A 25617-nucleotide genomic window follows, 5' to 3' on the forward strand; every position below is an offset into this window, starting at 1 on the left:
CGGTCCTAATGGAAGTCGAGAAATGAGCCGTTTCCAGCCTCCAGAGGGCCTCCGGGGGGGTGGGGAAGGCAGTTTTCGCCCTCCCCAGGTTCCTAGAATGCCTCTGGAGCTTGTGGAAAGTGAAAAACGGGCCTACCAGGTCCACCGTGCCATCACATGCCAAAAGTGTGGGGAGCGCGGGGGGAGTACCATGCGCATGCGTGGGGGCGGGGCTCATTGAATTATGGGTGTGGGCACGCATGTGTGTGACCCCCCCCGTGTTCTCCCTACTTTTGGCACGCGACGGCAAAAAGGTTAGCCATCACTGTCCTAAACCTTATTTTGACTCTCAATAATGAGCTGCAAACTGAATCAAAACAGGACCCTGGGGAGGCTGGGCCTGGCAAGCTTTGCCTGAATTGTTTAACTTAGTACAGTTATATTCCAGTCAACATCCTTGTTGCAAACACCTAAGACTCCTAGATGGGAAAGTTGTTCCTTCTCACCTACCTTAGGTCTTCATATTTATCTCCATTGGAGATAAATAAATAAAGATAGTGCCAATGTGTGTTGATGCCCTAGCTAACTCAGTGGGTCAAGTAATATCAATGAGCAGAATACTATTGAATGAGGAAGCTTGAGAGACTGATTTTATGAAATGATTGATTGATTGATTGATTATACCTACAGTATATCTGGTTACAGAAGTTTACTTTATCATGCTGGGTTTTATGTGTTTGACTACCTTCTCTCCTTTTCTTTTTTAAATGGCTTTACTCATAACTGGAGTTGGAGGAGGGGATTGTATCTTTAAAGAACTGTCCTTCCAACATGCCTAGGTTCTGTTGAGTTAATTTGCCTAAGAGGAAAGTAAATGATGCAGGCTAGATGGCTCTCTTCCTCCCAGAGGCTTAGTTTGGCTTAGAGATTCCCTTTCCCAGAGATCAGAGAAATGGCAACTGGGTGTGTTTGCAAGTCAGGGATGAGCAATTATTTAGGGATGGGTAGCATTTTGGTGATTGGAAGCAAAGTTTCATTTTGCCAAGTATTTTGGCAAAGTATTTTGACAGTACTTTGACTATTTTTCCTGACCTTAGAAAAACGATATCAAGTCAGCCATATGGCTCAAGGTGTAACTTGTTTTTCCCCCTCAAAATGGTGGGAAATTATATTGCATCTAAATATGAAACTCTGTAGTATTAAAAAAAAGAAAACAAAACAAAAGAGAACTGGGCTTTTCAAAGTTGACCTATTTAATTTAAAATATTTAAAGAGGAGAAATATGAAAGTGGAATCCATGCATTTTTTAAGTTAGTTCTTCAGCTACTACATACAAACTGATTGCAATTAATAAACATATAATTAATAAATTATAACTAGGGGTTATAGGATTTATTTAATAATTTCATATGTGTGTATTTATGCTAATCTTAAACTGAATCTGTTTGTAAAATTATAGAAATTGAGATGGGAGATTACATGCATTTTCCTGTGCTTGGGCAGAAAAGCAGGAATGTTGAATTAATTTGTTAAATACTGAGAATTTTTAATGTGGTCCTTTGTGCATGTATTCTTAAAATTGTGTGTGGGAATGTGTTAGAAAAATACCTTTTTATAAAACTCTATCTCCCATGCTTGTGTTTCTTCAGCAAAATGGAAATATACTTATTTCTCAAGCAGAATATAAAAGTCATTCTTTCTATTGCTATAATATCTTGAGACATAGGTTTCCACTTACATTTCATAAATCAAAGAGGAATAAAGAGTTAGCTAATACAATTAAACCATACACACATCAGTTGTCAAAACAGGCAATACACTGAAATGTTTTTGAAATGGCCCCAGAGAATGAATGGTTGAATTGATAAAACTGAGAAATCAAATGTTGTCTTTTAGAAATAAATCTATTCTTCTCCAATGGAGTTTTCTTTAAAGTGTATCTATTTATGAGATTTAAAATAATTACAAAGAATAATTAGTTTATGTTTTTGGTTTCTTTCAGGGATGATGGTGGTGATCGTATTATTGCTGATTGCTATTGTGGTTGTTGCTGTGTGGCCTACAAAGTAATCAGAGATTATCTCATTTTGCAACTAAGTATTAATAGTCATCTATAGCAAGGACAACCCCACTTTGTTGTTGGCACTGTCCATGGATATAGCTGTTCTCACTCCACTACGAGAGACAGATCTATGCCTGAGCTGCATAAAGATTTTACAAAATTCTGTATAAAACTTTGTATACTCAAGAACATAATTGGAAAAGAAATGACTCATCTGAATAAACTTCAAGGCATAAATTGAAATTAATTTCAAAGAAATACTTCGTCTATAAATGCTTCTAATAGTACTAAGTGGAACTTTCTCTTAATCTCTGCAGTGTCTAATTAAAATATTAGCATTTTCTTTTTAACATTAGTTCCTTATTGCTGAAATAAATGGTTCTTCCTGAGAGAATGTCAAAGATTCAAGAGAAACTACCATTTTTGAAGAGTGAACATCTTTCAAATAAATAAAAAATCTACAAAATCTTTGACTTGAGTCAGAGGGCAATTACTATTGTAAAATGGTAACTATCAGATATATATTTTGGAAAGAAAAGATGAAGTTTCTGTCCAAAAATGTAGAATCAAACATATTATGTTAAATACCTGGATTTCTTTACCAAGGTACATTAAAAGCAGGGAAGAAATGGAATTACTGTAGATATCCAGAGTTTCAAAATGTGTTTTTTTCTATATACATGTTCTGAAAGTAAATGAAAATTATTCTCTTTAACAGTATTGGCAGGAAAATGACTTTACGTCTCTCTGTAACTTGCCCTGAACACTCAAAATCTACAGTGAAGGATTAGCAAAGCACATTTGGGAGAATGATGAGGGCTTCAAGGGAGACAAATCCTGTTGCGTCAACATCTTTCTATGTATGCAACACTGGATTAAAAACCCCAGTGTTAATCCATGTCCAGATATTGTTATTTTTGCTGTATATATATTGACATAATGGACAGCAAGGCAGTAAGACTGAATAGAAGCCATTTTAATCTATAGGATTTCTTTTGTTATCTTGTATTTTACTTTATTTTCTATCCTTTTCTGCCACGAATATTTAAAGCCTTTATCTGTGTTCTTGAATATCTAGGATTAATGACATTCTAGCCCATGTAGTATTGATATATGTTGAATAATGCTGTGCTATGAGATCTGAGGATTTCAAACAAAAACTATATTAAGAGCCTTATCTACAACTCCAGTATAGGGCTGAAACTCTTTAGCCAACTTTTTTGTGTGTGTTATTTAGTATTTCATCTACTCCATGTTTGACCGAATAGAATTGATAATCCATTATTGAATATGATAAACGTTCAATTTTTTAAAAACAAATCGATATATTTATTAGAAAGATAGGATAAAAATCTGCAAATGAAATGTTTGACTAGCTGATATCAAAGGCCATTTTTTCTATTGCCAGAGGTTTTCACCATAGGGGACCCATCACAAGAAGTTGCCTTTCAATTGTACAAACAAAAAAGGCAAACTATCATAATATAATTAATTGTATTAGACATGGATGTTGCAAAGATGCTTTTCAAAAGGCAACTGGACTTTTCATGAACTGGATGATTGACAATATCCATAGACAGTTATACATGGATATACTTCGGGATATTAATTAGAGCAATGGAGCAATACATCACAATTGAATTTGCTAAAAAAAAAAAGGAAATTCTATTTTGGGATGTATTAATAGCAGCAATAGAATCTAGTTCCCAGGAAATAACCTGCTCACTCTACTCCTCTTGGTCATTCTCTACTTGCAAAAGAATGTCCATGACAAACTGCATTGAATTCAGAGGAGACACCAAAGAAAACCAAGTCCATGAGGAACAGTTAAGGGATCTGAATCTGTGTAACCTGCAGAAGACCAAGGGGTCATATGTTACTAGTCTCCAGTACTGGAAGAGTTGAGTGGGGAAAGGAGTAGTCTTATTTATCTGTAGGTCAAGGCCAGAACCAGCTGATAAAAGTTGCAGGGATGTAGATTCAGCTTATATATAAAAAGAATTTCTTGATGGACAGAACTCTCAACTGATGCCATTGGTTGCTTTGTGTAGAAGTATAGTTGCCCTTCAACAGAAGTATTCAAATCAAATATCGAGTTGTCCAAATTCTTTAGCAGATCCTTCATTGAGCCAAAGGATCAAACTAGATGACTTATGAGCTCTTTCCAACTCTCTGGTGAAATGAAGGGTCAGAGTGAGCAGCTTCCTTTTACTGAAAGATAGGAGGGTCACTTTTCCACTGAAGAGTTCTGGTCATTTCAGTTTAGGTTTTCATTATTACTGGAGAAATTCACTTCTGAAGCTGGAACAGGTCAAATTTTTCTGTGTTTATGAATTCATTTAAAGTAAAAAGGGATCAGAGTGACTTGATAGCTTTTAGGTAAATCAAGCACAGAAAAGATTGGCTTATCTCCCGATCTTTAGTTAATATTGATTAATGCTATTTTCCCAACAGGTAGTTCTCCTTGGAGAAAAATGTTTAAAACTGTCTCCTTGAGATGCGTGTCTCCTAAATTAAATGTTGAAAAGAAATAATCCATTCATAATTATCATTTATTATAATTTTATAAAATAATTCATTTTTATAACAATCCAGTAAATTTAGCCAAGCTTAGAGAAAAGCAGCTGAGTCTCCTGTGTTGAAATGAATTTTGAACTCTAAAGACTTTCTGGATATTTGCTTGCAGAATTGGGAAACTAATACCAACTGGCCTATTTGTCATATGGAGATAACGTGTGTGCTAAACTTTTTTTTCAGATCAAATAAATAGTGTTTTTAAACTTAAAATAAGTATTGGGTGAACAGATAAATCCAAATGAAATTGTGCAGACACATCATTTATACAGTATATATTGGAGTTAACACACAGAGTTTGGATGATGGAATCTCCGCTTCTCATCTAATTAAAGGAACCAGTTACAAGTTAATAATTGACTAGCTGTTTTCAGAAGAGGAGCTCATGTTCCCTCAAAGCTGAAAAGGAAGTGTCGCTTTGTTCATTCTGCTGCAACAGAAGAAACTGCCATGGGTAGAAGTTTATAAGAGTTTATTTGACAGATGTCTGGATTTAGTCTTATCAAGTGGATTCTGCACTGTTACATGCTCCATCTGCTTCATTATATCATCCCATCTAACAAATGAAGGTAAAAGAAGGGTGGGTACATAAGAAAATCCACAACTTTTTCCCCACATGTCATTAAATATATTCATATATATATAACCATAATATATTAGTATGCATTGTAAAGAAACATTGTCGCAAAACTATATGCAAAGGTCATAACTAAGCAACATTTACAGTTCATAATTATTAACAGGAATAATAGGAACAGAGGATTATTATCCCTGGGGGAAGGAGTTAAGGCGATGAAGGGAAGGAACATAAAGTGGACCAAGTAAAGAGAACAAAGCTGTATTACTTGTGTCTGAATGTTTCAGTTGTTCTCAGAATGGTTTGCGTTGCATTTCTTTTGTTAACATAGAGCTTGGAATATTCTCAAGAGTCCCTCAACATTAGAGATTATATCAGTAGTCTTTACAACCTTCTCATGTCACTCTTTTAAAAAAAGATGTAAGGCACCAATTGGTTCTACTGCAGATACATACATCTCACTCTAGTGATTCTTTTCCCATTCAGAAAAACAAGATGATTTCCTTATAATTAAAATATATGTCTTAAAAGTTGCAAGGTTGTCTTACACAATGCAGGGTTGCATTATTTTAGCAGGGGGTTTAGGAAGCTTTCCAGCTATCTAACTAAGCCACTGTATTTGATAGAGCATTCTTATTCTATGCTAGGCCCATAAACTTCAGTTGTATTAGGGGTCACCTTTTGCATAACTCTTGGCCTTCAAATAAAATTATCAGCTGAAAATGTAGATGAATCTGGTTATATGCTGCCTCCTGAGAACATATGACTGCGTGGCAAGAATTATGCCTCTACCAATAAATGGCCTAAAGTATTGCAGTGGATTTTGTTTTATTCTTTTCTGTTTTTTTTTATTTGAAGCTGAAATGATCTGTTAAATAAAAGGAGGTATAGTTATGTATACAAAGCTATATTTACTGTATATAGAAGTACAGAACAAGCCCTTAATCATGTCAAGATAGACCCTATTGAACAAACAAAAAGGGAACTTACTACTGTAGGCAGAATCAGGATTGTTATAATATTTTCTAGTGTATTATATTTTTGATTAGTATATAGATTCTGCCCTCTAGCTATTTTACATTTTGTACTAATTCTACAATCAGCCTTGATTTTTTTTTTTTTGGTAGTTTCTTCTCCATTTGCTAGTTGATGCAACTATCACATTTCACAGCTTTTCAAAATATTTGTGTTACAGAAGGTAAGACTTTTTCAGCTCTTTAAAGAGATTAAACACCATGAACATATATGTTTTGCAATCATGTTGAATGATGATATATAGTGGTTATCAATATTTCACAAAAGCAAACACAAATTGCCTCCCACATTTCTATACAGGATTACAATGTTTGCTCCTTTGTAGTCAAGATGTGGATTTGACAACAAAGGCACTGTCATAAAAAACCAAATTTTACCAAGCTTTGCAATGAAAACACCTTGTTAATCTGAGATGTTACTCATTTGTAAATTAACATAGATTTATTTTCTTTTGAGGTGCTGATTACAGGCCAGGCCTAACCGCCTCCCCCCAACTTATCTTGAAATATACACATTCAAGGGAAATCATTGCATCAGACTGCCCAACACATTGCATGAAAATTGAGGAACACTAGAGCAATTTAATGAAATTCTGAACATTACTAGCAAATCAGACAAAGCAATGCACAAGGCCACCAAAATTGTTTTTTAGGATTTCGTGGAAATACATCGCCTGTGACATAACTGATGTTTCTGAATTATTTCTTATAATGCAATGTAATGTAATGACTATTAATAATCCTGAAAATCTGTGATTAAAATTTTTATACTGTTGGTAATCTATCTCTCTCTCTCTCACTCCAGCCTTATGCTTTGTTCACAGTTCCTCCTAGTGCTATTACAGTTTTGTGGGCTACCACACAATGCCAAAGAATTATTTAAAAAAACAAAAACAAATCAAAACTTCTGTAAAGTCCTGACTTGTTAAAAAAAAAAAAAAAAAGCAAAGCCAAAAAAGTAAAAAAATTCTGCATGAGCAGAAATGGCCCGTCTTTTAAAAAACACACAAACTAATAAATGGGGAAAGATACCTCATATTTGCTGCTAATAAGTCTGCAACTTGACTCTAAATAGGTGCTTTGTTTTCCTATATCCTAGACAAACAAAGTCCAATGCAAAACAGCATACAGTTTTTCCTAGGACAGTGATGGCTAACCTTTTTGCCATTGCGTGCCAAAAGTGGGGGGAGCATGGGGGGGGTCGCATGCACGCGTGCCCACACCCATAATTCAATGCGCCCTGACCCTCTAGGCTCCCCCACTTTTGGCACGCGATGGCACGGTGGCCCCGGTACACCTGTTTTTTGCCATCCCCAGGCTCCAGAGGCTTTCTTGGAGCCTGGGGAGGGCGAAAACGGCCTCCCCCCTCCCCCCAAGAGGCCTTCCGGAAGCCTGAAATGGCCCGTTTGCCGACTTCTGGTGGGCCCAGAAGGCCTGAAAATCAGCTGGCGGAGCTGAGCTTGTGTGCCCACTGATACGGCTCCGCGTGCCACCTGTGGCACGCGTGCCATAGATTTGCCATCATGGTCCTAGGACATGACCCAGGAGAGAATGTGTTCATTAATTTAATGGACAATGGGTCAACATAGAAACACCTTTGTGTTTCTTAGTAAAATATGTATCAGATATAATTAAATGCCTCTTCTTCCACTTACTTTTTTCTGTTCATTTCCACAATGCTGTCTGGATAATGGATATCCTGTTATTTTGTGCCAGAATAAAAGCTGGGTATTATTGGCTTTGAGTTCTCTACTTTGGCTGCTAAAATCAACTGGGAATCGATCTATTGATCTTAGCTAGATCTTGAGGGATGGGTATAAAGTGCTCAGCAGCTACAAGCTTATTGTTCTTCCTCTGAGGAACCTCAACAGAAGATATGGATTATATTGCATCTCTCATAAAGTGGTACTAGACATGGTTGATTCTTTCAGAGAACACAGCCTGGAAAAAGTAGAACTATAGAGATATTTTAAATGAGAACAAACCAACATGAAACCAGTTTTAATTAGTTCAACCCTCTATATAGAAATTATTGTCAATTCTGAAAGGCAGTGTACATCTCTTGAGAACAGTGTTTAGCTTTTTTTGTTACTCCATCATAGCTATCAATATCACATTTCTGTTAGCTTTGATAACAGTTTGCCATTTTCTACAATGACGTTTCATGGTTACGGTTAATTTTAAGTCTTGTGGAGTGATGTAGAGTTGCCGGACATATTTTCTGTGTGTCTGAAACTAATGACATCTGTGCACATATTAGAGATATCCAGCCTGCTTTTACCCATTATTCCTTGGTTTTCTGACTGCAGCTACATTGTTTGTGTGTGCCTATGTCTATATATTTATAGTATATACATCATTAATTTTATAAACCTAAAGCAGGGCTTTGAGCAAAAATAACAAAGGATTTCCAGATCATTGTAGTATTCATTGGCATTCCAATGAATACTACAATGATCTGGAAAGTTAGTTTTGACAAGCTCAAATATGCTGGATATCATTCCCATATGATGAACAAGCTGAGAGTAGAAAGTTGAGATGTTTTACTGAGGTTAATCCAAAAAGCTCCAGCTAAACTACACATAAGGGGCCACTATTATCATGAAGATCCCTTAGCAGATAAATCAAGATTGGAAATTATAAAATGTTTGAAAGTTGCTGCTTCCTAAGAGAGGAAACTTTTGGAATGACTGATCTCCATGTGTACCATGACGAGTTGGTAAAAATGGGCTGCATCAAAGAGTGGGATGGAAGGATGTTATTTTCTAATGTTACCCAATGTGTCATGTTTCTTGCAAGGAATAGAATAGAGAGAAGTGTCCACAATGTAAACTCCCTTCTCAGTTAGTAATCTACTACTAAAATGTGAGGCTGATTATTTACTTTTGTTCCCATTGTTTTCCAGAACTAAGCCATTTTTGGACCTTGGACATTTTTGGATTAAAATTCCTTCTGGGTTCAAAATTAGAACTGATGAAATCTCTGCTGACATAGACACCAATGCTGGGAGAATGGTCTGTGTACAGGTAGTCCTCAATTTACAACAGTTCATTTAGTGACTGTTTGAAGTCACAACAGCACTGAAAAATGTGACAACCATTTTTCACAAATACAACCATTGCAGCATCCCCATGGTCATGTGATCCAAATTCAGATACTTGGCAATTGGCTCACATTTATGATGGTTACAGTGTCCTAGATTATTTGATCCCCTTTTGCGACCTTCTGACAGGGAAAGTCAGTGGGGAAACCAGATTCACTTAACAACCAGGTTACTAATTTAAGAACTGCAGTGATTCACTTAACAAACATGGCAAGAAAAGTCATAAAATGGGGCAAAACTCACTAAATAAATTTAGCAAACGTTAGGCTCAATTGTGGTCGTAACTTGAGGACTCTATTTTTCTGTCGAAATTCAGCTGATAGAAAAAAGGGACGATCCATAGGTTTCTGCGAGTGTGCAAAGCAACTAAGCCAGCGTATTCTCTTCTTTCCCAGGAACAATTTCTCTTACTCCCCCTACCATCTACTTCCCTGGCATCTGGCCACTTTACACTTATTTGTGCTGAATTTAATGCAGCCTTCCTGGTTTGCTTGCAAGGGAAGTGGAGATTGTATGAACAGAAAGCTCACTTCTTGTGAACTTAATATGGAAGAGAAAGCCCACTGCCAACTTTTCTGTTTAAGGAAGTGCAGAGAATTTCTGTAGAAGAAATGTGGTAGAATGATTCCCTCATTCTAAATCATAGTTTTACAAGTAAGAAATTAAAGCTACGTATAGTAAGCTCTTTAAAACAAAACGATTAATTAGTCGGACTCTTTTTCATCTTTATAAGCAGTAATAAAACTTCTTTGATCCCCCCCCCTTCTCTTCATCCATGCATGTAGGTAAGTTACAAATCTTGACAAATTCAGCCAGTTCATAAGATGATCTGCAGTTCAGAAACATGCTTGATGAAGACAGCAGCAGTAAGATGTTGAAATCTTACATGAGATATTAATGACCACAATTGAGACACTAATGTGGAGAGATGGAATTTCATTGCACACTTTCATAAGACATGTTTCCATGGTCTGGGCACTGAAATATTAACATAGTGTTATCTCAAGAGAAAAATCAGTATAGGATCTATCCTATGTAACTTTTGCTTTATGCAATTGAGATGAATTCCTTTTATGTATAAAGCAGTTATTATTTTGAGATTGTATTTGTTTCATGTTTTGATGAATTTAGAAAGAAAAAAATAAAACTGGTTTTCTTTTGGTGGAATTGTGTTCACAAATGCAGCACTGCAAGCAGATTTTCTAAAAAGCCAGGTCTAGTAATTTGACCCTTCTTTTAGCTGAGTGTTGACTAGTGTTCTTCTAGGTATCCATCATTGGGTATCCATCATTCAACTGTTCCATAAATGCAACCTTTTTCACAATTCTCATCTTCCTTTCTTTAGGACCAAGTTGCCTTTTTTTATATGAGCAATAAGAATTTACTGTACATTTCACACATTTATGACTGCTCTCATTTACAATGGCGAGTAAGGTATGTCAGATTGCACAAGCAATCTGACATGTTCTGTAAGTTGCTGTGTAACAGATGATAGAAGAACCATCCAGCAGACTGTTATGCAGTACCCGATGGTCAATTTTTAGCCAACAATCCCGTTTGTCTGTTCTTCCTACCAACAGCAATCTGTTTCCATTTCTTGCAAGCGAAGACATAGAAGAGGATCGTTTCTGTCCAATATCGTTCTTTTCAGTGACAAGTTGTTGGTTCTTGTTTGGACTTGAGAAGTAGTTAAGGTGGTGAATTTAAGGCAGTTCATCATCCTTCAGACCAAAATGATTTGAGAAAAAAGTGAAAAAAAAGGAAATCAAAGGAGAACGGGAAGTAGTAACTGATCTAATATTTGTTACTATGGTGAGTAGGGATTTACAGTTAGTTTTCTCACTAGTTTTTGTGTGGGTTTTGTATTTATGAGGGCCAAAATGGGCATAACTCACAGGTTACTAATTCCTCACTTGTCCTCCCCACCCAGTTGCATATAAATTGCAAAGTGAGCTTCTTGCCAGTGTCCCTAATCCCACTTCATCTGCTCTGACTCGGACACGAAAGGATGTGCAGTCTTTCCTTGTCTCTGATTCTCCCTCTAGGCTTTCTTGCATTTCCCTTTCTTTTCTCGTTGCTGGAACTTTCTCAGGCGCCTGGCCCATGTGTCCCTCCATTGTATCACAAGGCTGCTTTTGTCTGCTACAAGGCCATTCTGATCTGGAGAGTTCTCATCATGGCCCAGTAACAAATATTTCTTCATAGGCTTGATCTTGGGACACTTGCAGGCAATGTCCTTGGAGCGTATCCAGAGGATCTGGTCACCACGCCGTATCCGATTAGCCCCTTGCTTGTAAACAGAGATGATGTTGACTGTGAACTTCCACCATTCTGCAGCTTTCTCTGCTTTCAGGATGTGGATCTGGACAGCTGGAGACAGAAAGTCAGGAGAAGGTCATTTCTTTAATGCATTTTGCAGTTTTCCTCAAGATCGTCAAGCACAAGTTACACTGGAAAGCAAGATTTGCATGTGTTCACCCATTACGCAGAAATGTAAGGTGATTAGGGATTTGGTATGCCCCTAATGCTTAATTCCTTGTGCTTGGCTAAAGGTCACACATTCAGTTCAAAATGAGAAGCGGTGCTTACTTTAGGATGCTTGTACTGAATCAATAATTCAATCTGGGTTATTGATTTAAAAACAGAGTAGCTCTTTAAATTAATTATTTTTTGTGCATTCTTATTTTTAAGAAAGTGAGAAAATAGAAGCCATTGCCAATTGCCTGGAAAGGAGGTGAGGAACGGCTGAACCATGTGATAGAAGTAGATCTCTGAGAAGCTGCTCTTCCTCCCCCTCAAGCCCAGGGGATAAAGCAGCCTGCAGAAGGGCAGGGAAGCATTCATCTTGAGTAAGAGCAGCACGCCTTATTCTAATCTGTCTTTCACCTGATGACAGGCCTTCTATCGCCTGGTTGCCTGCCAAGAGCTCAAAGAGACATTTGCCTAAAAGAAAACTTCCCAGCTAGCTGGTTAACAGGGTTGAGAACCTCTCACAGCAGGGAAAAGGAAGCAGCCACCAGAGATAACTCCATCTGGTTCTATTCATGGCAAAGCTTGTCCTTTGAGCCTGAAAGTTATCCCATTCAATCTCCATCCCGGTAGCAGGGAGAACACCTTTACAATGGGAGTAGGGAGAGGGGCAGCAAAGAGAGCAAGCTGCAGAGCCCGCATAAGCAGCTCCACAAGGTGCTGCTTTCCAGCAGTTTCCCACCACCCCACCATCCCCAAGGGAGAGACCCAAAGAAAGCGAGCAATGTTTTTTTTTTCTTGCCTGGACTCCTGGGGACAATACGGGCTCAGCTTTTTCTAAATGTGACTTAGATGTGCATACTTTTGAGATGGTGAGCAGAAAAGGTTGGGGTTCCCATCCTCCTGGTGGCTTGCAAAGTTTTACCGTTCAAGAAAAACAGTTAACAACTGTAGCTTTATTGATTTATTTAAATCCCACTTTTATTATTTTTAGAAATGTTGAAGAAGCTTTCCTCTTATGGTAAAATTGTATTTCTCAGAATGCCAGCTGCATTCACAGCCTAGGCAGGGCTTCAACTATTATATTGAAGCAGAAGCTATGGGGAAATGGATAGTTTATGGGTAGAAGAATAAGGAGAGCCCAAGGAAGATGGCTCAGCTTTTAGCTGAGAAGAGCTTTCTCTCCAGAGAAAGGCCCATATCAGTAAGAAATAGGTAAGATAAACATTTACACCAAACACTTATAATCTTGGAAAGTTTGTTATGGTCTTTATCAACTTCAATTTCCTTGCAAGATTTCTAAAGAACTACTAGTGCTGAGAACTGAAGCATACCCAATAAATATACAGTACTGAAAGGAGATTGGGGCCACATCCATTTATTAATGTGCTACTAGCCAACCACCAGATGGCACTATAATACTATAGGCACTGAGAAATTGTCCCAAAGGTGCTTTTTCAAGAGGCAACTGGACTTACTTGTTTTTCTTTGAAGACGTTTTGCTTCTCATTCAAGAAGCTTCTTCAGCTCTTTACATGGGAGTAGATCTGAAGAAGCTTCTTGAATGAGAAGCAAAACGTCTTCAAAGAAAAACAAGTATGTCCAGTTGCCTCTTGAAAAAGCACCTTTGGGACGACCAGGACCTGAATGACTGAGAATCTCCATAGGCACTGAGAAATTGTAACCACTTCCCAAAACGAGGAGATACCACCTACAAACATGCTAACCCATTGAGATAAAGTCCTGCTTAATTCAGAAGTTTTCTTCTAGATACCAACAGGATTGCACTTTAAATGGCCTGCTTCTTTTCCAGCATGTTAGGCACTGTATAATGTATAAATAAGAATTCTTAATGGCTTTTGTGGTGTGGGAGAAATCATTCTGCATTCAGAATTTTCACCCATTGAAATTTCAAAGATATAGCAAAATCCTTTAAAATAGTAATGGTGGGAAATGATAACAAAATATGTTCTCCTGTTCTTATATTGAATAAAGGCAAGGTTATCACTTCCAAAGAATTCTAGGATTATTTTAAAAATCAAATTAAACCAAACTTTGGTTTCAAAAGCTATTCAATATAGTCATTTGGATTACCTTCCCATTCCTTCCAATGTGTACAAATTAAAAGCTGTCCAATTAATCTATACTGGTTCTTAGCAGTTATTCTAGTTCCTATTATTGGCAAACCCAGAGGCATTTAGAGTGGGGCAGCCTAGAAATTTAAATCATAATAAAAATAATAATGCCACCTATCTTCTCTGTAGCAACAGTCATTATTAATTTTTTTATCTTTGAAATGGGAACAGATTTATATATATATATATATATTTAATTTCGTTTAAATTTAAAAATTAGACATCTTCAACATAGCTTTTACAATTGCGTGATTCATTTTGTCATCGCCTTTACGTGGTTTAGCAGATTTTGCAGTGCTCCCTTCCCCTGCGGCTTATGAGCATCCTGACAGAAGCTGATCTGTCACAGAGATTCTCCCCCATAACACACAGAGGCATACAGCAGCAAGAAACTGTACTGTAGTTGTCATCCTTGGAAAATCCTCCTAGCACAAAGCTTTACGGTGTTATATATTTTGCAGAAGAGTTATTAGAATAGCATATGTTTCCTTTTGCTTTCTCTCTGCATTGCTATCCCCAGGAGTTTTGGGCTAAAACGTGGAACACTTTTTCAAAAACTTTTGAAAACATTTTTTTTTAATTTTTCCATGAACAGCTGCCTTTCAACAAAGAGGATGACTAACCAGAGTCTTCATGAAAGAAGGATTTTTCCAAATAAGTCTGTAACAGGGGTGGTGATCTCATCTTTTGAACAGGAATCCTCCCCTGCAATTTACCCTCTCTTGCACACCTAAATATATACATGCTTACTTACACACACACCCATTGTTTCTTAATAAATATAAGAACTGACTGGTGGGAAGTTCCATTGAACTGTCTGTCTCAGAACCAAAGTAAAATTAAATCATCTTCAGGTCAAACTTCATTCCTGGGGGCGTCATGTAGATACCCAGAGTTTTCTTGGGAATAGTAGTTCTCTATTACCTATTTCCATTTGTTTAGTTTGTTTATTTTACATTCTAGTCTAGTCAACTTCCCAGCTCAGTCTAGAGTTCTGGAGTACCTGATGGTGTCCCATCCAAGAACTTACTAGACTTGAATCTGCAGAATGAGATCAGGCATACTGATATTGGATGATTAATTTCACCAAAAAAGTTGTCAGTGCTTATTAGATGATACTAGTAAGTGATACAAGGTACCATATATATGTGTCTGCCTGAAATTCTACAATTCCAACTGCCTAGAATAAAAAATACAAATGCATGCATGTTTGCCTACGTGGTGGCTCAGTGGCTAAGAAACTGAGCTTTTCGATTGAAAGGTCGGCAGTTCAGTGGTTCGAATCCATAGTGCTGCGTAACAGGATGAGCTCCCGTTACTTGTCCCAGCTTCTGCCAACCTAGCAGTTCGAAAGCACATAAAAATGCAAGTAGAAAAATAGGGACCACCTTTGGTGGGAAGGTAACAGTGTTCCGGGTGCCTTTGGCATTTAGTCATGCCGGCCACATGACCATGGAGACGTCTTCGGACAGCGCTGGCTCTTCGGCTTTGAAACGGAGATGAGCAGTACCCCCTAGAGTTGGAAACAACTAGCACATATGTGCAAGAGGATCCTTTACCTTTACCTTGCCTACTCACGTTTATGTGGAAGAGTGGCGTATAATGGAATAAACAATGCATCAGCATTGAGAGATTAAAGAGCCCAGAAAACTAAAACCTCTGGTCTTTCTCAGTCTACATGTAGTATTACACAACCAGTTAAGAAACTCATAGTCTCCTTCTACTCCTTTTGGGTGGGATAATGACATCTCAATTGAACAGGTTTTAATGATTGCTTGAGATAACAAAAGTGTCCCCATATGCCATTGCATTTAGCTTGAACTTGACACTTCTGCTTTTGATTCTTCATATCGCTGTTTTTGAATGAACCATCAGTTGCTTCTGTATGAAGAACCAGTACAAATCAAAGATGAAAGAATTCCTACTACCCCACCACAATAGTATTTGAATGTTGCTCTGTGGTTTGGCTGTGCCTTGTATTTAATTCTACCTGTCTTTAACTAGCAGAATTTTTAGGATTGATTTGGAGTATATCCAATTTGCGGCGGTTTTCATTTTACATCTTTGTTTTTAGCCAGGCAAGTTATTTAATAAAGGTGAGTTTATATATGCAATAACAGCAAAACATGCTTTTTCTTCAGAATGTATGAGAATGTGTAGCTGAGAATCCTGTAAATAATAAATGTTTTGTTACTGTTGGTGTTGGTGTTGGTGAAGGGATTTGCATAATCCCTGTCCTGGTGCTTTCTGATATGTTTGCCTGCATCTTCTAGGAATCCCATCAGAGGTGGGTTTCAACAGGTTCTGACCAGTTCTGGAGAATCGGTAGTGGAAATTTTGAGTAGTTTGGAGAACCGGTAGTAAAAATTCTGGCTGGCCCCATCTATTCTCTGCCTCCCAAGCCCCAGCTGATCGGGAGGAAATGGGGATTTTGTAGTAACCTTCCCCTGGATTGGGGAGGGAATGGAGATTTTACAGTATCCTTCCCTTGGAGTGAGGTGGGAATGGAGATTTTACAGTATCCTTCCCCTGCAACGCCCACCAAGCCACACTAACAGAACCGGTAGTAAAAAAAATTGAAACTCACCACTGAATCCCATGTCTATTAATCATGGGAAAGATGATAAACGGGCCCTTCTCCCATTGATAAATTAGATAAATTAGAGGGAGGCAATCAAGTGAGGAGAAAGATTTGATCCTGTCTCTCTTTCAATTTTACCTTCCTGGTGACCACACAGTCACACAGATGCTCTCGATGCAATATCCAATGTTTGAGCTCTTAAGGTTGAAAAGCCTACCAAGTTCTTACGGTTAAGAGAAGAAAAATGACCCAAACTGAACAATAACAGTGCACAGCCGCTTGGACATTTTTTTCTTTTGAATGGAAGCAAGTTGAATTGTTATGTCTCACTGTCATGCTACAAACAAGACAAGGTGATTTACTGTAGCACTTCATGATTGGGATAGGTGGCTGGGTGGGGACAGTTTATTGACAGCCATAATCCAAATTCTCTCTGGCCTTCAAGCACTAATAGCCTGTACTTCAAGCCCTTGAAGTTTTGATGATCCTCAGTCTAAGACAATGGTGAAGATTAAACTGTGTTTAATCCTAGGATTTTCTAATTTTTTTGAACTGGTATTTGGATACAGCTGGTTAAAAAAGGAATGAGAGTCAGACACTGTGCTACAATATACTTACGCTTCCAAAATACTTGAGTGAGCTGCAAAAGGCTTAACATTTTTTGAAGATATAGTCTGTCAATGGATTATTGGGCTGGCTACCTTTAAAACTGTGCATAATAGTAACTCTTTCTGTCTCTCCTCCAATCCTGCTATGCCTTCTAAATATTTGACACCCTAGTTTTGTACTATAACTCCTGTAATCCTAAACACTGTTCTGATTTGGTCTGATGGAACTGGGAAACTGCAAATATTCTTAGGCTTCGTGTTTTGCAAGTCTGCCATAAAATGTCAAAAAAAAAAAAAAACAGGATGGAGAAATAGAGAAATAGAGCTGTATATATACATTCTGGCAACAGGGCTTTTTAGCTAGAAGGCTATTATTTTCCCACGGACAACAGTTGCTTCTCTTTCAGTTTTTCAGGAACATATGATGTATGTCCCACTGCAAACCAGATCTCTTGGCTTGTAGTGGCTTTACAAAGTACTAGTTAGCTATGAATGAATTTTTCCCATAGACTTTCAAGTTAGGAGCTCATTTTCCTGCTGCCTTCCTGCTATAGTTAAGCAAAGCAATTCATTTATGTCAGAAGTAAATCAGTGTTGGGATGCGCCAAAATAAAGATAGTTTGGAATTAAATTCTCTTTAAATGTTCCTGGTCCTAAATATTTGAACAAAATATAATTTGCTTGTGAAATTTTGAAATATAACTAAGACAGAGGGTTTTCCTTTTGTTTTTGTTTGGTTTTTTTAAAAAGACCATCATCTTTGAATCAGCAAATTAAAAGGACATTAAAACCTCAATAGAAACTAGTATAGATGATAGCTCCTCAATTCAGCACATAAGGGAAATAGCTATATTCAATCTAATTAGGGCTTTTTAAGATATTCAGAGCTGTTATCATCTTCTAAAGTTCAAGAAAACAGTCTTCTAATTGGCTTCCTGCTGGGAAATCCATAAAAACGTCTTCATTGTCCTTCTGGGTAACCTATTCTGCAGTTTCACAGCAGGACTTTTTTTTAAATTCTCTTTTTAATATTGTGTCCTCACCTAAAAATATTGTTACAAAAACTACCATGCCACTAGCACATGAAAGTGCTGTCAGGAGATTTTGCTCATAATAAAGATAAGGCAGATTTTGCATTTTTTAAAAAACCTGATTGACTTGGTAGTTTTTCACACATTAATTCTACTACTGCAGAAACCGGAATCACCAATCGCTCCTTTCCTATATACTGATCCTCTGGTTGTAACATAAAATACTTTAGTGATGGGTATGGTGTGGCCCTCGGTGGGTTTCAAATTTTTGTACTACCGGTTCTGTGGGTGTGGCTTGGTGGGCATGGCGTGGCATGGCTTGGGGGACGTGGAACAGGAAGGATACTGTAAAATCTCCATTCCCTCCCCACTCCTGGGGAAGGTTACTGCAAAATCCCCATTTCCTACCGATCAGCTGGGACTTGGGAGGCAGAGAATAGATGGGTAAATACCAGAGGTGGTATTTACCGGTTCTCCGAACTACTCAAAATTTCTGCTACCAGTTCTCCAGAATTGGTCAGAACCTGCTGTAACCCACCTCTGGTGGCCCTCCAGATTTTATTATAGTGACACTCTTATGAACTCTAGACTCTATGGCTACTATTGAAAGATGTTGGGCACTACAGTAAAACTTCTGGAGAGCCACCTTACAGTTCTCCCTTGTTCAGATGCCCATGCTAAATTTATTTGCAACTTTACAGAATGCCAATAATACCATGAATATCCCTTTAAGAACATTTATTACTTCTTTTACCCCGCGACCCTGGCATATTCATAAAAAAGGGACAACATAGTTTTCTCATCCAGTGACATATGTCAGAAAAAGGCACTTCTGCTTGTTTCAATGATGTGAAAAGCTAAGTTCAGCTTAATTTTAGTTTTACAATAGGAATGCTTTGTAGGGTGTTTTAAAGTGCCAGAGTGAAATCACAAATAGTTTAGAATCAATGTATGGCATCACAAAATAATTATGGGCTGAAGTAAAAAAGAACTGCCATTCAACAGTTATGTAAATGAGTCCTAAATCCTGTGGAAATCAAGGATATACTCTACTTACTGGGAAGAAAATTGACCCAGGATTTAAAATAATTCCCACAAAATGAAAAGATAAAAAAAAAAAGAACAAAAGTTTTGTGCAATGTCCATCCTGCTCACCTTGTCAACCTAGAATTGCCAGCTTCAAATGAAACTAGTCCTGGGGATTTTCTCTCCACCAGAGTGGAGTGATACACGCACTTATGTTTATGTATAGTTATGTGTGTGCATATGCCAAAGGGCAAGAAATAAAATGAATTGATTTAATAACTGCATGTTAAGATGAATTGACTGTACAATACGATACAGCACTGATAAAATTATTGGATTCCTGTGTTTCTACAGCACACACCAACCAGTCTCATGCAAAGAAACATATGATATGAAAACACATATGAAGAAGATGGGAAGAAGGTGAAGGGATAGCAGTGCCGAAAAAGGAAGGAGGGAAAACGCAATGTGTTATGGGAAGAGATATCAAAAGATGGAAAGAGAGAGAGAGAGAGAGAAATACACATTACAAAAAAGGGTTAATCTCACCATGCAAGACCCCTTCCCAAGCAATGACCAATTTAAGGAAACCCACAGTTTACCAGCAATGTCTGAAGTAACCAGCAGCTTCAGCCCCTGGATTGTTTTCATCAATGTTATTTATTTTGTTTTTCACTGAATTAAAGCTGACTCAAGTTGCTTGGGGGAAGGGGATGCCAAGGGGGACAGAATAACAAAAGCAGCATAATTTGTTATATATGATGTAATGTCACATATAGCTACAAAGGCTCATTCCTTGCAATGGAAAAGCCATATGCTTGGTTCAGAAGTAATTGGTGAACTATTTGTTCACCTTGTCGAGTAAATAAAGGATTTTTTCCCAAGTTAGATTATATGTCTCTAAGAAATGGTAAGTGATAATCCTAACTTTAGGTTCAAGGGTAAAAGCCTTGTTGCGTCCAAAGGTACGTGAATTGTGCTAATAGAAATAAACTGTGGATGGGTTACCTCACTCTACTGATTTTTATATGTCCACCAAAAGTATCAAAATAGTTGATAGAAACGTCAATTTGCTACAGCCTGTCTGTTGTTTCCAAGGAAAGGCAAATGGGTGCAAAAAGTATTTGGGTTATGTAGAAGAAACTCAAGGCAAAGTCAGGAATTAGCCAGTTTCTGCTATTCATTCCTTGTGCTAATGTTAAAGAGCTTTTCTTTGATGATGCTTTGCTGCAACAAACCAAAGTGGCCAATAAGTTAGAAACAGAATAATGTGGAAGCTGAGTGTTACTAGAATCTGTGTAACAGATAACAAGTTCATATATTTTAATATTTGTACTTATATGTTCATATGCCTCTGTCTGTTCCTCTGAAACCTCAAGCAGTTCGCACAGATAGCTTTTCCTCTTGCAACTTTGCAAAAGCCAAGGTCTTATGGCTTTAACAAACCCCCATCCTCTTATCTTGAGGTGGCACGATGGTTGTATTGCCCTAATTGCCAACTGCTATGATTATATAGTAATGAGATCAGTGCTGTCCCTACCATAGTAAAGTAGGTACAAGTTAAGTAAAGTGATTGATGGATACCTCTAATTTTGCTTTCCCTTCTACCAATAACTCAGCTGCAAGTTGATATATATCCACCAAATTATCCCATTAACATGGGTGGGACTGTGGAGGAGGTAAGTTTGGAAAGAAGACTAGGCCCTCTGATTAAAACTATATTATCTATTCTGGCATGGCTATTTTAAGTATATTATATTTAGGTATATTAACATCTATGGCAATAGATTGGTGACCATATATATTTACCCTGTATTTTTAAAATGTTTTTATGTTGTATGCTGCCCAGAGTCACTAACTGAGATGGGCAGCTATAGAAATTGAATAAATAAATAGCTATTTCTCCCTCCAATAAACAGCTGGGGGAGTCATTTTTTACCTCCAGGTTTCTGATTGGCCTGGAGCCAATCTGTGGGTCAGAGATCTTGTGAGTAAGGGAATACAAAAGCCATCTTTCCCACTTCTCCTGCCCTCCCCTCAACCCAGCAGCTGGTTACCAGGCAAGATGCATAGGAGGAACACGGCTTTCTGTTCTGATTGCTCTTGACCATGGTTTCCCCAGTCTCCATTTCAGCACCACAATAAATTAATCGTTTCTCATACCTTCGTGCTTCATTGCTCTCTGTTGCACTCAGGAATCTCTTTTCCTCCCCTTACTGCTGATCAGCCATCATTTGAAGAAAGAAGCTTATAATCATCAATTAAGTTCAGGGGGGGTGAGGGGAGGGAAAGAAGATGAACTTATTTTTGTCCTACCCCTCAATCCAAAGAAGTGCCTAAATAGAAGTAGGATGAAGGCTCTAAGTCTAATCAAGGAGGGAAGCAACTTAGAACTAAGGAGAAGTTTCTTGACAGTTAGAACAATTAATCAGTGGAACAACTTGCCTCCAGAAGTTGTGAATGCTCCAACACTGGAAGTTTTTAAGATGTTGGATAACCATTTGTCTGAAGTGGTGTAAGGTTTCCTGCCTGGACTAGAAGACCTCCAAGGTCCCTTCCAACTCTGGAATTCTATTAATAACTAATAACTGTTATTCATATTAATATGAATAACAAGAATCTGGAATTCTATTCTATTCTATTCTATTCTATTCTATTCTATTCTATTCTATTCTATTCTATTCTATTCTATTCTATTCTATTCTATTCTATTCTATTCTATTCTAATAAAGTGTGCCTGTCAGGGCACATGAAAGAGGCATGACTGTCACATTTTTTTAAAAAAATAAAAATAATCCTGCCTTTATTATTTTTATAAATAACTCAAGGCAACCATCACACACAATATTACTTCCTCCTCCTATTGTTCCCACAACAGCAGCCCTGTGTGATGAATTGGGCTGACAAAAAGTGACTGGTCCAAAGTCATCTGACAGGCTTTCATGCCTAAAGCAGGACTACAACTAATTGTCTCCTGGTATCTAGGCTGCTGCTAGACCAAGCTGGTCCTTTTGTACACTTCGAAGGTTTCCATGGGGTACATAGAGGCCTCAGCCCTAAAATATTCTCTAGCTTCATCTACAGTGAAACCCTATCAGGCTCAAGGTGAAGCCCTTGATCAAGCCTTTATCTTGACCAAGATAAAGACTAGTCACTTTTGATTGCGTGTTAAAACCAGTCCAACATAATATCAATGAATTGCAGCCCATCATGGTCAAAAAAATTACTTTTCCTTTACAAGCCGTTCCTTTGCAAGCCCTTTGAGAGCTGTATGCAACGAAATTTCATTTAAATGTATGCCGATTAGTGTACATTTAAAGTGACAATAAAGTTAGTCTAAGTTCGAAGTCTAATGGGGCTGTTCCTAATTATAGGCTGTTCTGCCCCAACAACCTAATACAGCTTATTACCAACAACGGACTACAAATAAACAAAAAGAAAATACCTCTCCTTACAACAATTCTAGAGAATAAATATAACTTTTTATCAGTTCAGAAAAAAATCAGTTCAGGTTCTAATTACACCAATTAAAGTTTGAGATCTTTATTCAATTTATCATTTTCCACTGTGGTATATGCCATCATAAGGGATCAGTGCCAGTCTGCATAGTATATAGGATGAACCGGCAAAATTAATAAACGGGTATAAAGGTAATCTCAGAAATTTCAGTATTCAAAGATTAACAGGGGGAGGGGGAACTTCAGCTGTCCAAGGAACTCTGCCACTGACCTCAAAGTGACCATTTTTGAACAATGGGAAGTTCAGACTTCTAGCCTGGAGCCCCCTCATGAACTGTTCAAGTTCTTCAAGGTTGGGTGGCTTCAGAGCACACTGCACATCCAGCAGTGTGCACAAAGCTGCCCATTCTGGAAGCCCTGCCCAAAGTGGTTTAAGATTATGTGAATTGCTTTGTCAAGGTGAATCACTTCACCTCTTCGCTTCAATGAAGCGAATCATGTTGCTTCCACAGCACAAATTTCTTTGTTGAAGCGAAGTTGTTTGGCATAGGTCTATGTATTACCAAGCATGCTTGTGGACATTCAAACTTAACAACTCTGTAATTACTTTCGGCCTCCCATTTTAAATTGACTGCACAGTTTATAACCAATCACATCACTCTATGGGTGCGCGCATGTGTATGTGTGAGTGGCTTAAAATAATGCTATAGTTGGAAATGTGCTGCTCCAAACTGAAACTTTAATTACTATGATGTTATGCATTAAGTAGCACCCTTTTGGACAAAAATGACTTGGAAACAGGAAATTGTTTAGAAACAGGAAGACAATTAGAATTGTATATTTTTATGGTTGAAAAAGATTGATACTATAAGTCTGGCAACACACTCATTCTACCTCAATTATACAATCATTTGAAGGATTCTTAACTCTTCCTGTATTTTTATACAAAAGCTACAGCATTGAAAGTATATGGAACTTAAATGTTTAATCATTTAATTATAAAACATGACAGGAATCAATATATCAAGTTTTATCTAGTGTGTAAAGTAAGCATGCTTTTATGGGCTGTCCCTCTTCTTTCTTGCATATAAGGTCATATATAGGATGATTGATTGATTTTGTGCCATCAAGCCATGTTCAGCTCTTAGCAACCTTGTATGTAGACCTCCAGAATGATCAGTCTCCCTACCTGGCCCTTCAGATTTTACAAGGATACATCCATCCCCACGGAAATGAAGTCCATCCACCTCGCTGATGGTGTCTTTCTTTTTCTGTTTCCTTCCAATTTTCCCACAATTATAAAGGGACTAGAATGATCCTTGCATAATACGCCCAATATATAATTTGAGTCTGGTCAATTGTGCCTTGAGTGAAAACTCTGATTTTGTTTAATGATCGTTTGTTTGTTTTCTAGGCTGTCCATGGCATTGTCAGAAGTCTTTTCCAACACCATAGTTTAAAATTTTTATTGTATTTTTTTTCCTACCATTTTCCAAAAATTTTAACAACCCATGTTATAAATCGCTGTCGCATCTTTATTTTTAAACACACACACACCTAAATTTACATGGAAAAAACTCTACTAAAAGATTTTTAATTCATCTTCTTTGTGAAAAATTGCCATTGTTTTACAATTGTTCTATTCATTTGTTGAACCTCTAACATCTTTTTTCCCTTTTATTTTATCCCTTCTTGACAGATAAAATCAAAGGGATCGAGTAGTTGTCATTAGGTGCTCACAAACCATACAACCAACTGGATCTGGTAACCTGGCTATGATGCTCAGGGCAAACAAAGAAAGCCACGCCATACTAATTTGAAATAGAATAATACTGACTATGGCAAGAACATATCTTCCTGTCTCCCAGGAAATTAGGCTGTCATTCCCATCATCTTTATATGTTCACTTTTGTTAATAAGAAAAATGACACAAATTCACATAAATGCATATTAAATGAATAGTTCTTCTAGTGCTTGACTTCGCTAGCATTTCTTTCCTCCTGGCACATTCTACCAACATTCCTTTTATTTCATCATTGATAAGAAACTGTCTAACTTTGGTGGGCTCCCTCTAAGACTCTATCCATTAATTTGTCCTTAATGTGCTAAGCATGAAAAAAGCTTCACTTGCATGTTTGTCTTGTGGTTTAGCATGTGTGTCAATCCAGCCCATCGGCCAGTTTCTATTCAATATATTTGGACAACCCAGAACATTGATCAATGTACTAGGAGGTTAAAAATGCTGTGTGAACACAATCTAAAAATTCTGTCTTGGCACCTATCTCCCAGTACATACTGTACAAGCTACCCATTCAAATATATGAATCAAATCTTTACCTGTAGTTTATGAATTTTTTCCATCTTAAAGAGGCAAGACAATAAATTTCCCATGCCCACTCAGTGTTTTGCGTAGCTGAATATGCTCTCATCAGGAGGCTCTCCTAGATCAAATTCCCAGAAGATTCTTTGCTGCATGTTTCACTGATTTCCTTTCCGTCCTCCCATTTATGCCCATCTCAAACCTTAGGCAGGTCCTTTATTGTGGGTTCAGTTATAAATAATACTGCAGACAGGTAGAAAGGCCTTTTTGGGCCAATAATCACTTACCATACCATAACAAAGATTATACTGACCATGATTCAGAAAAAGAAATGCCACTTTAAAACCTCCTGTGACAAGACAGACAAACACCGAGCATTTCCAGGGTGACGTTGGGGAAGAGAGAGAGTTGCTCACCATAGTCTTTCTTGCAATACTTCTTCATGTTTATCTTCAGCTTCCCTTTGGATGCCTTGCAGTAGGTATCACAATCTTTGGGGATGGACGAGAAGAGAAAGAAATATATGAAAGAAATATATACATATATATATGCGCATATACACACATACATTATAAAGTTAGTCTTAATACGCATGAAGGCATGTGGGAAGAAGGGAGGGATGCAGCCAAGGGAAAGGGAAGTGAGAGAGCAACTTAGCCT

The 25617-nt window shown here is 37.6% G+C and overlaps 2 protein-coding genes across 3 annotated transcripts in view; one reads left to right on the forward strand and one right to left on the reverse strand.

The window, feature by feature from the left end:
- Positions 1-2511, forward strand: part of STX8 (syntaxin 8) — a 74363-nt gene extending 71852 nt beyond the window's left edge. The window contains exon 8 of the mRNA XM_034408076.3: positions 1982-2511. Within this exon, the coding sequence (XP_034263967.2) occupies positions 1982-2049 (68 nt within the window). The 3' untranslated portion in view covers positions 2050-2511. The remainder of the gene's footprint in view (positions 1-1981) is intronic.
- Positions 2512-5072: 2561 nt separating this feature from the next.
- NTN1 (netrin 1) overlaps positions 5073-25617 on the reverse strand; it is a 129481-nt gene continuing 108936 nt past the window's right edge. For both annotated transcript variants that reach the window (XM_034408066.3, XM_034408049.3), the window contains 2 exons: positions 25374-25448; positions 5073-11699 (listed from right to left, as the gene is read on the reverse strand). In XM_034408066.3, the coding sequence (XP_034263957.1) occupies positions 11371-11699; positions 25374-25448 (404 nt within the window). In that variant the 3' untranslated portion in view covers positions 5073-11370. The remainder of the gene's footprint in view (positions 11700-25373; positions 25449-25617) is intronic.

The sequence above is a fragment of the Pantherophis guttatus genome, chromosome 2 (genome assembly GCF_059756535.1).
Source record: "Pantherophis guttatus breed Tessera chromosome 2, ASM5975653v1, whole genome shotgun sequence".
Lineage (NCBI taxonomy): Eukaryota > Metazoa > Chordata > Lepidosauria > Squamata > Colubridae > Pantherophis > Pantherophis guttatus.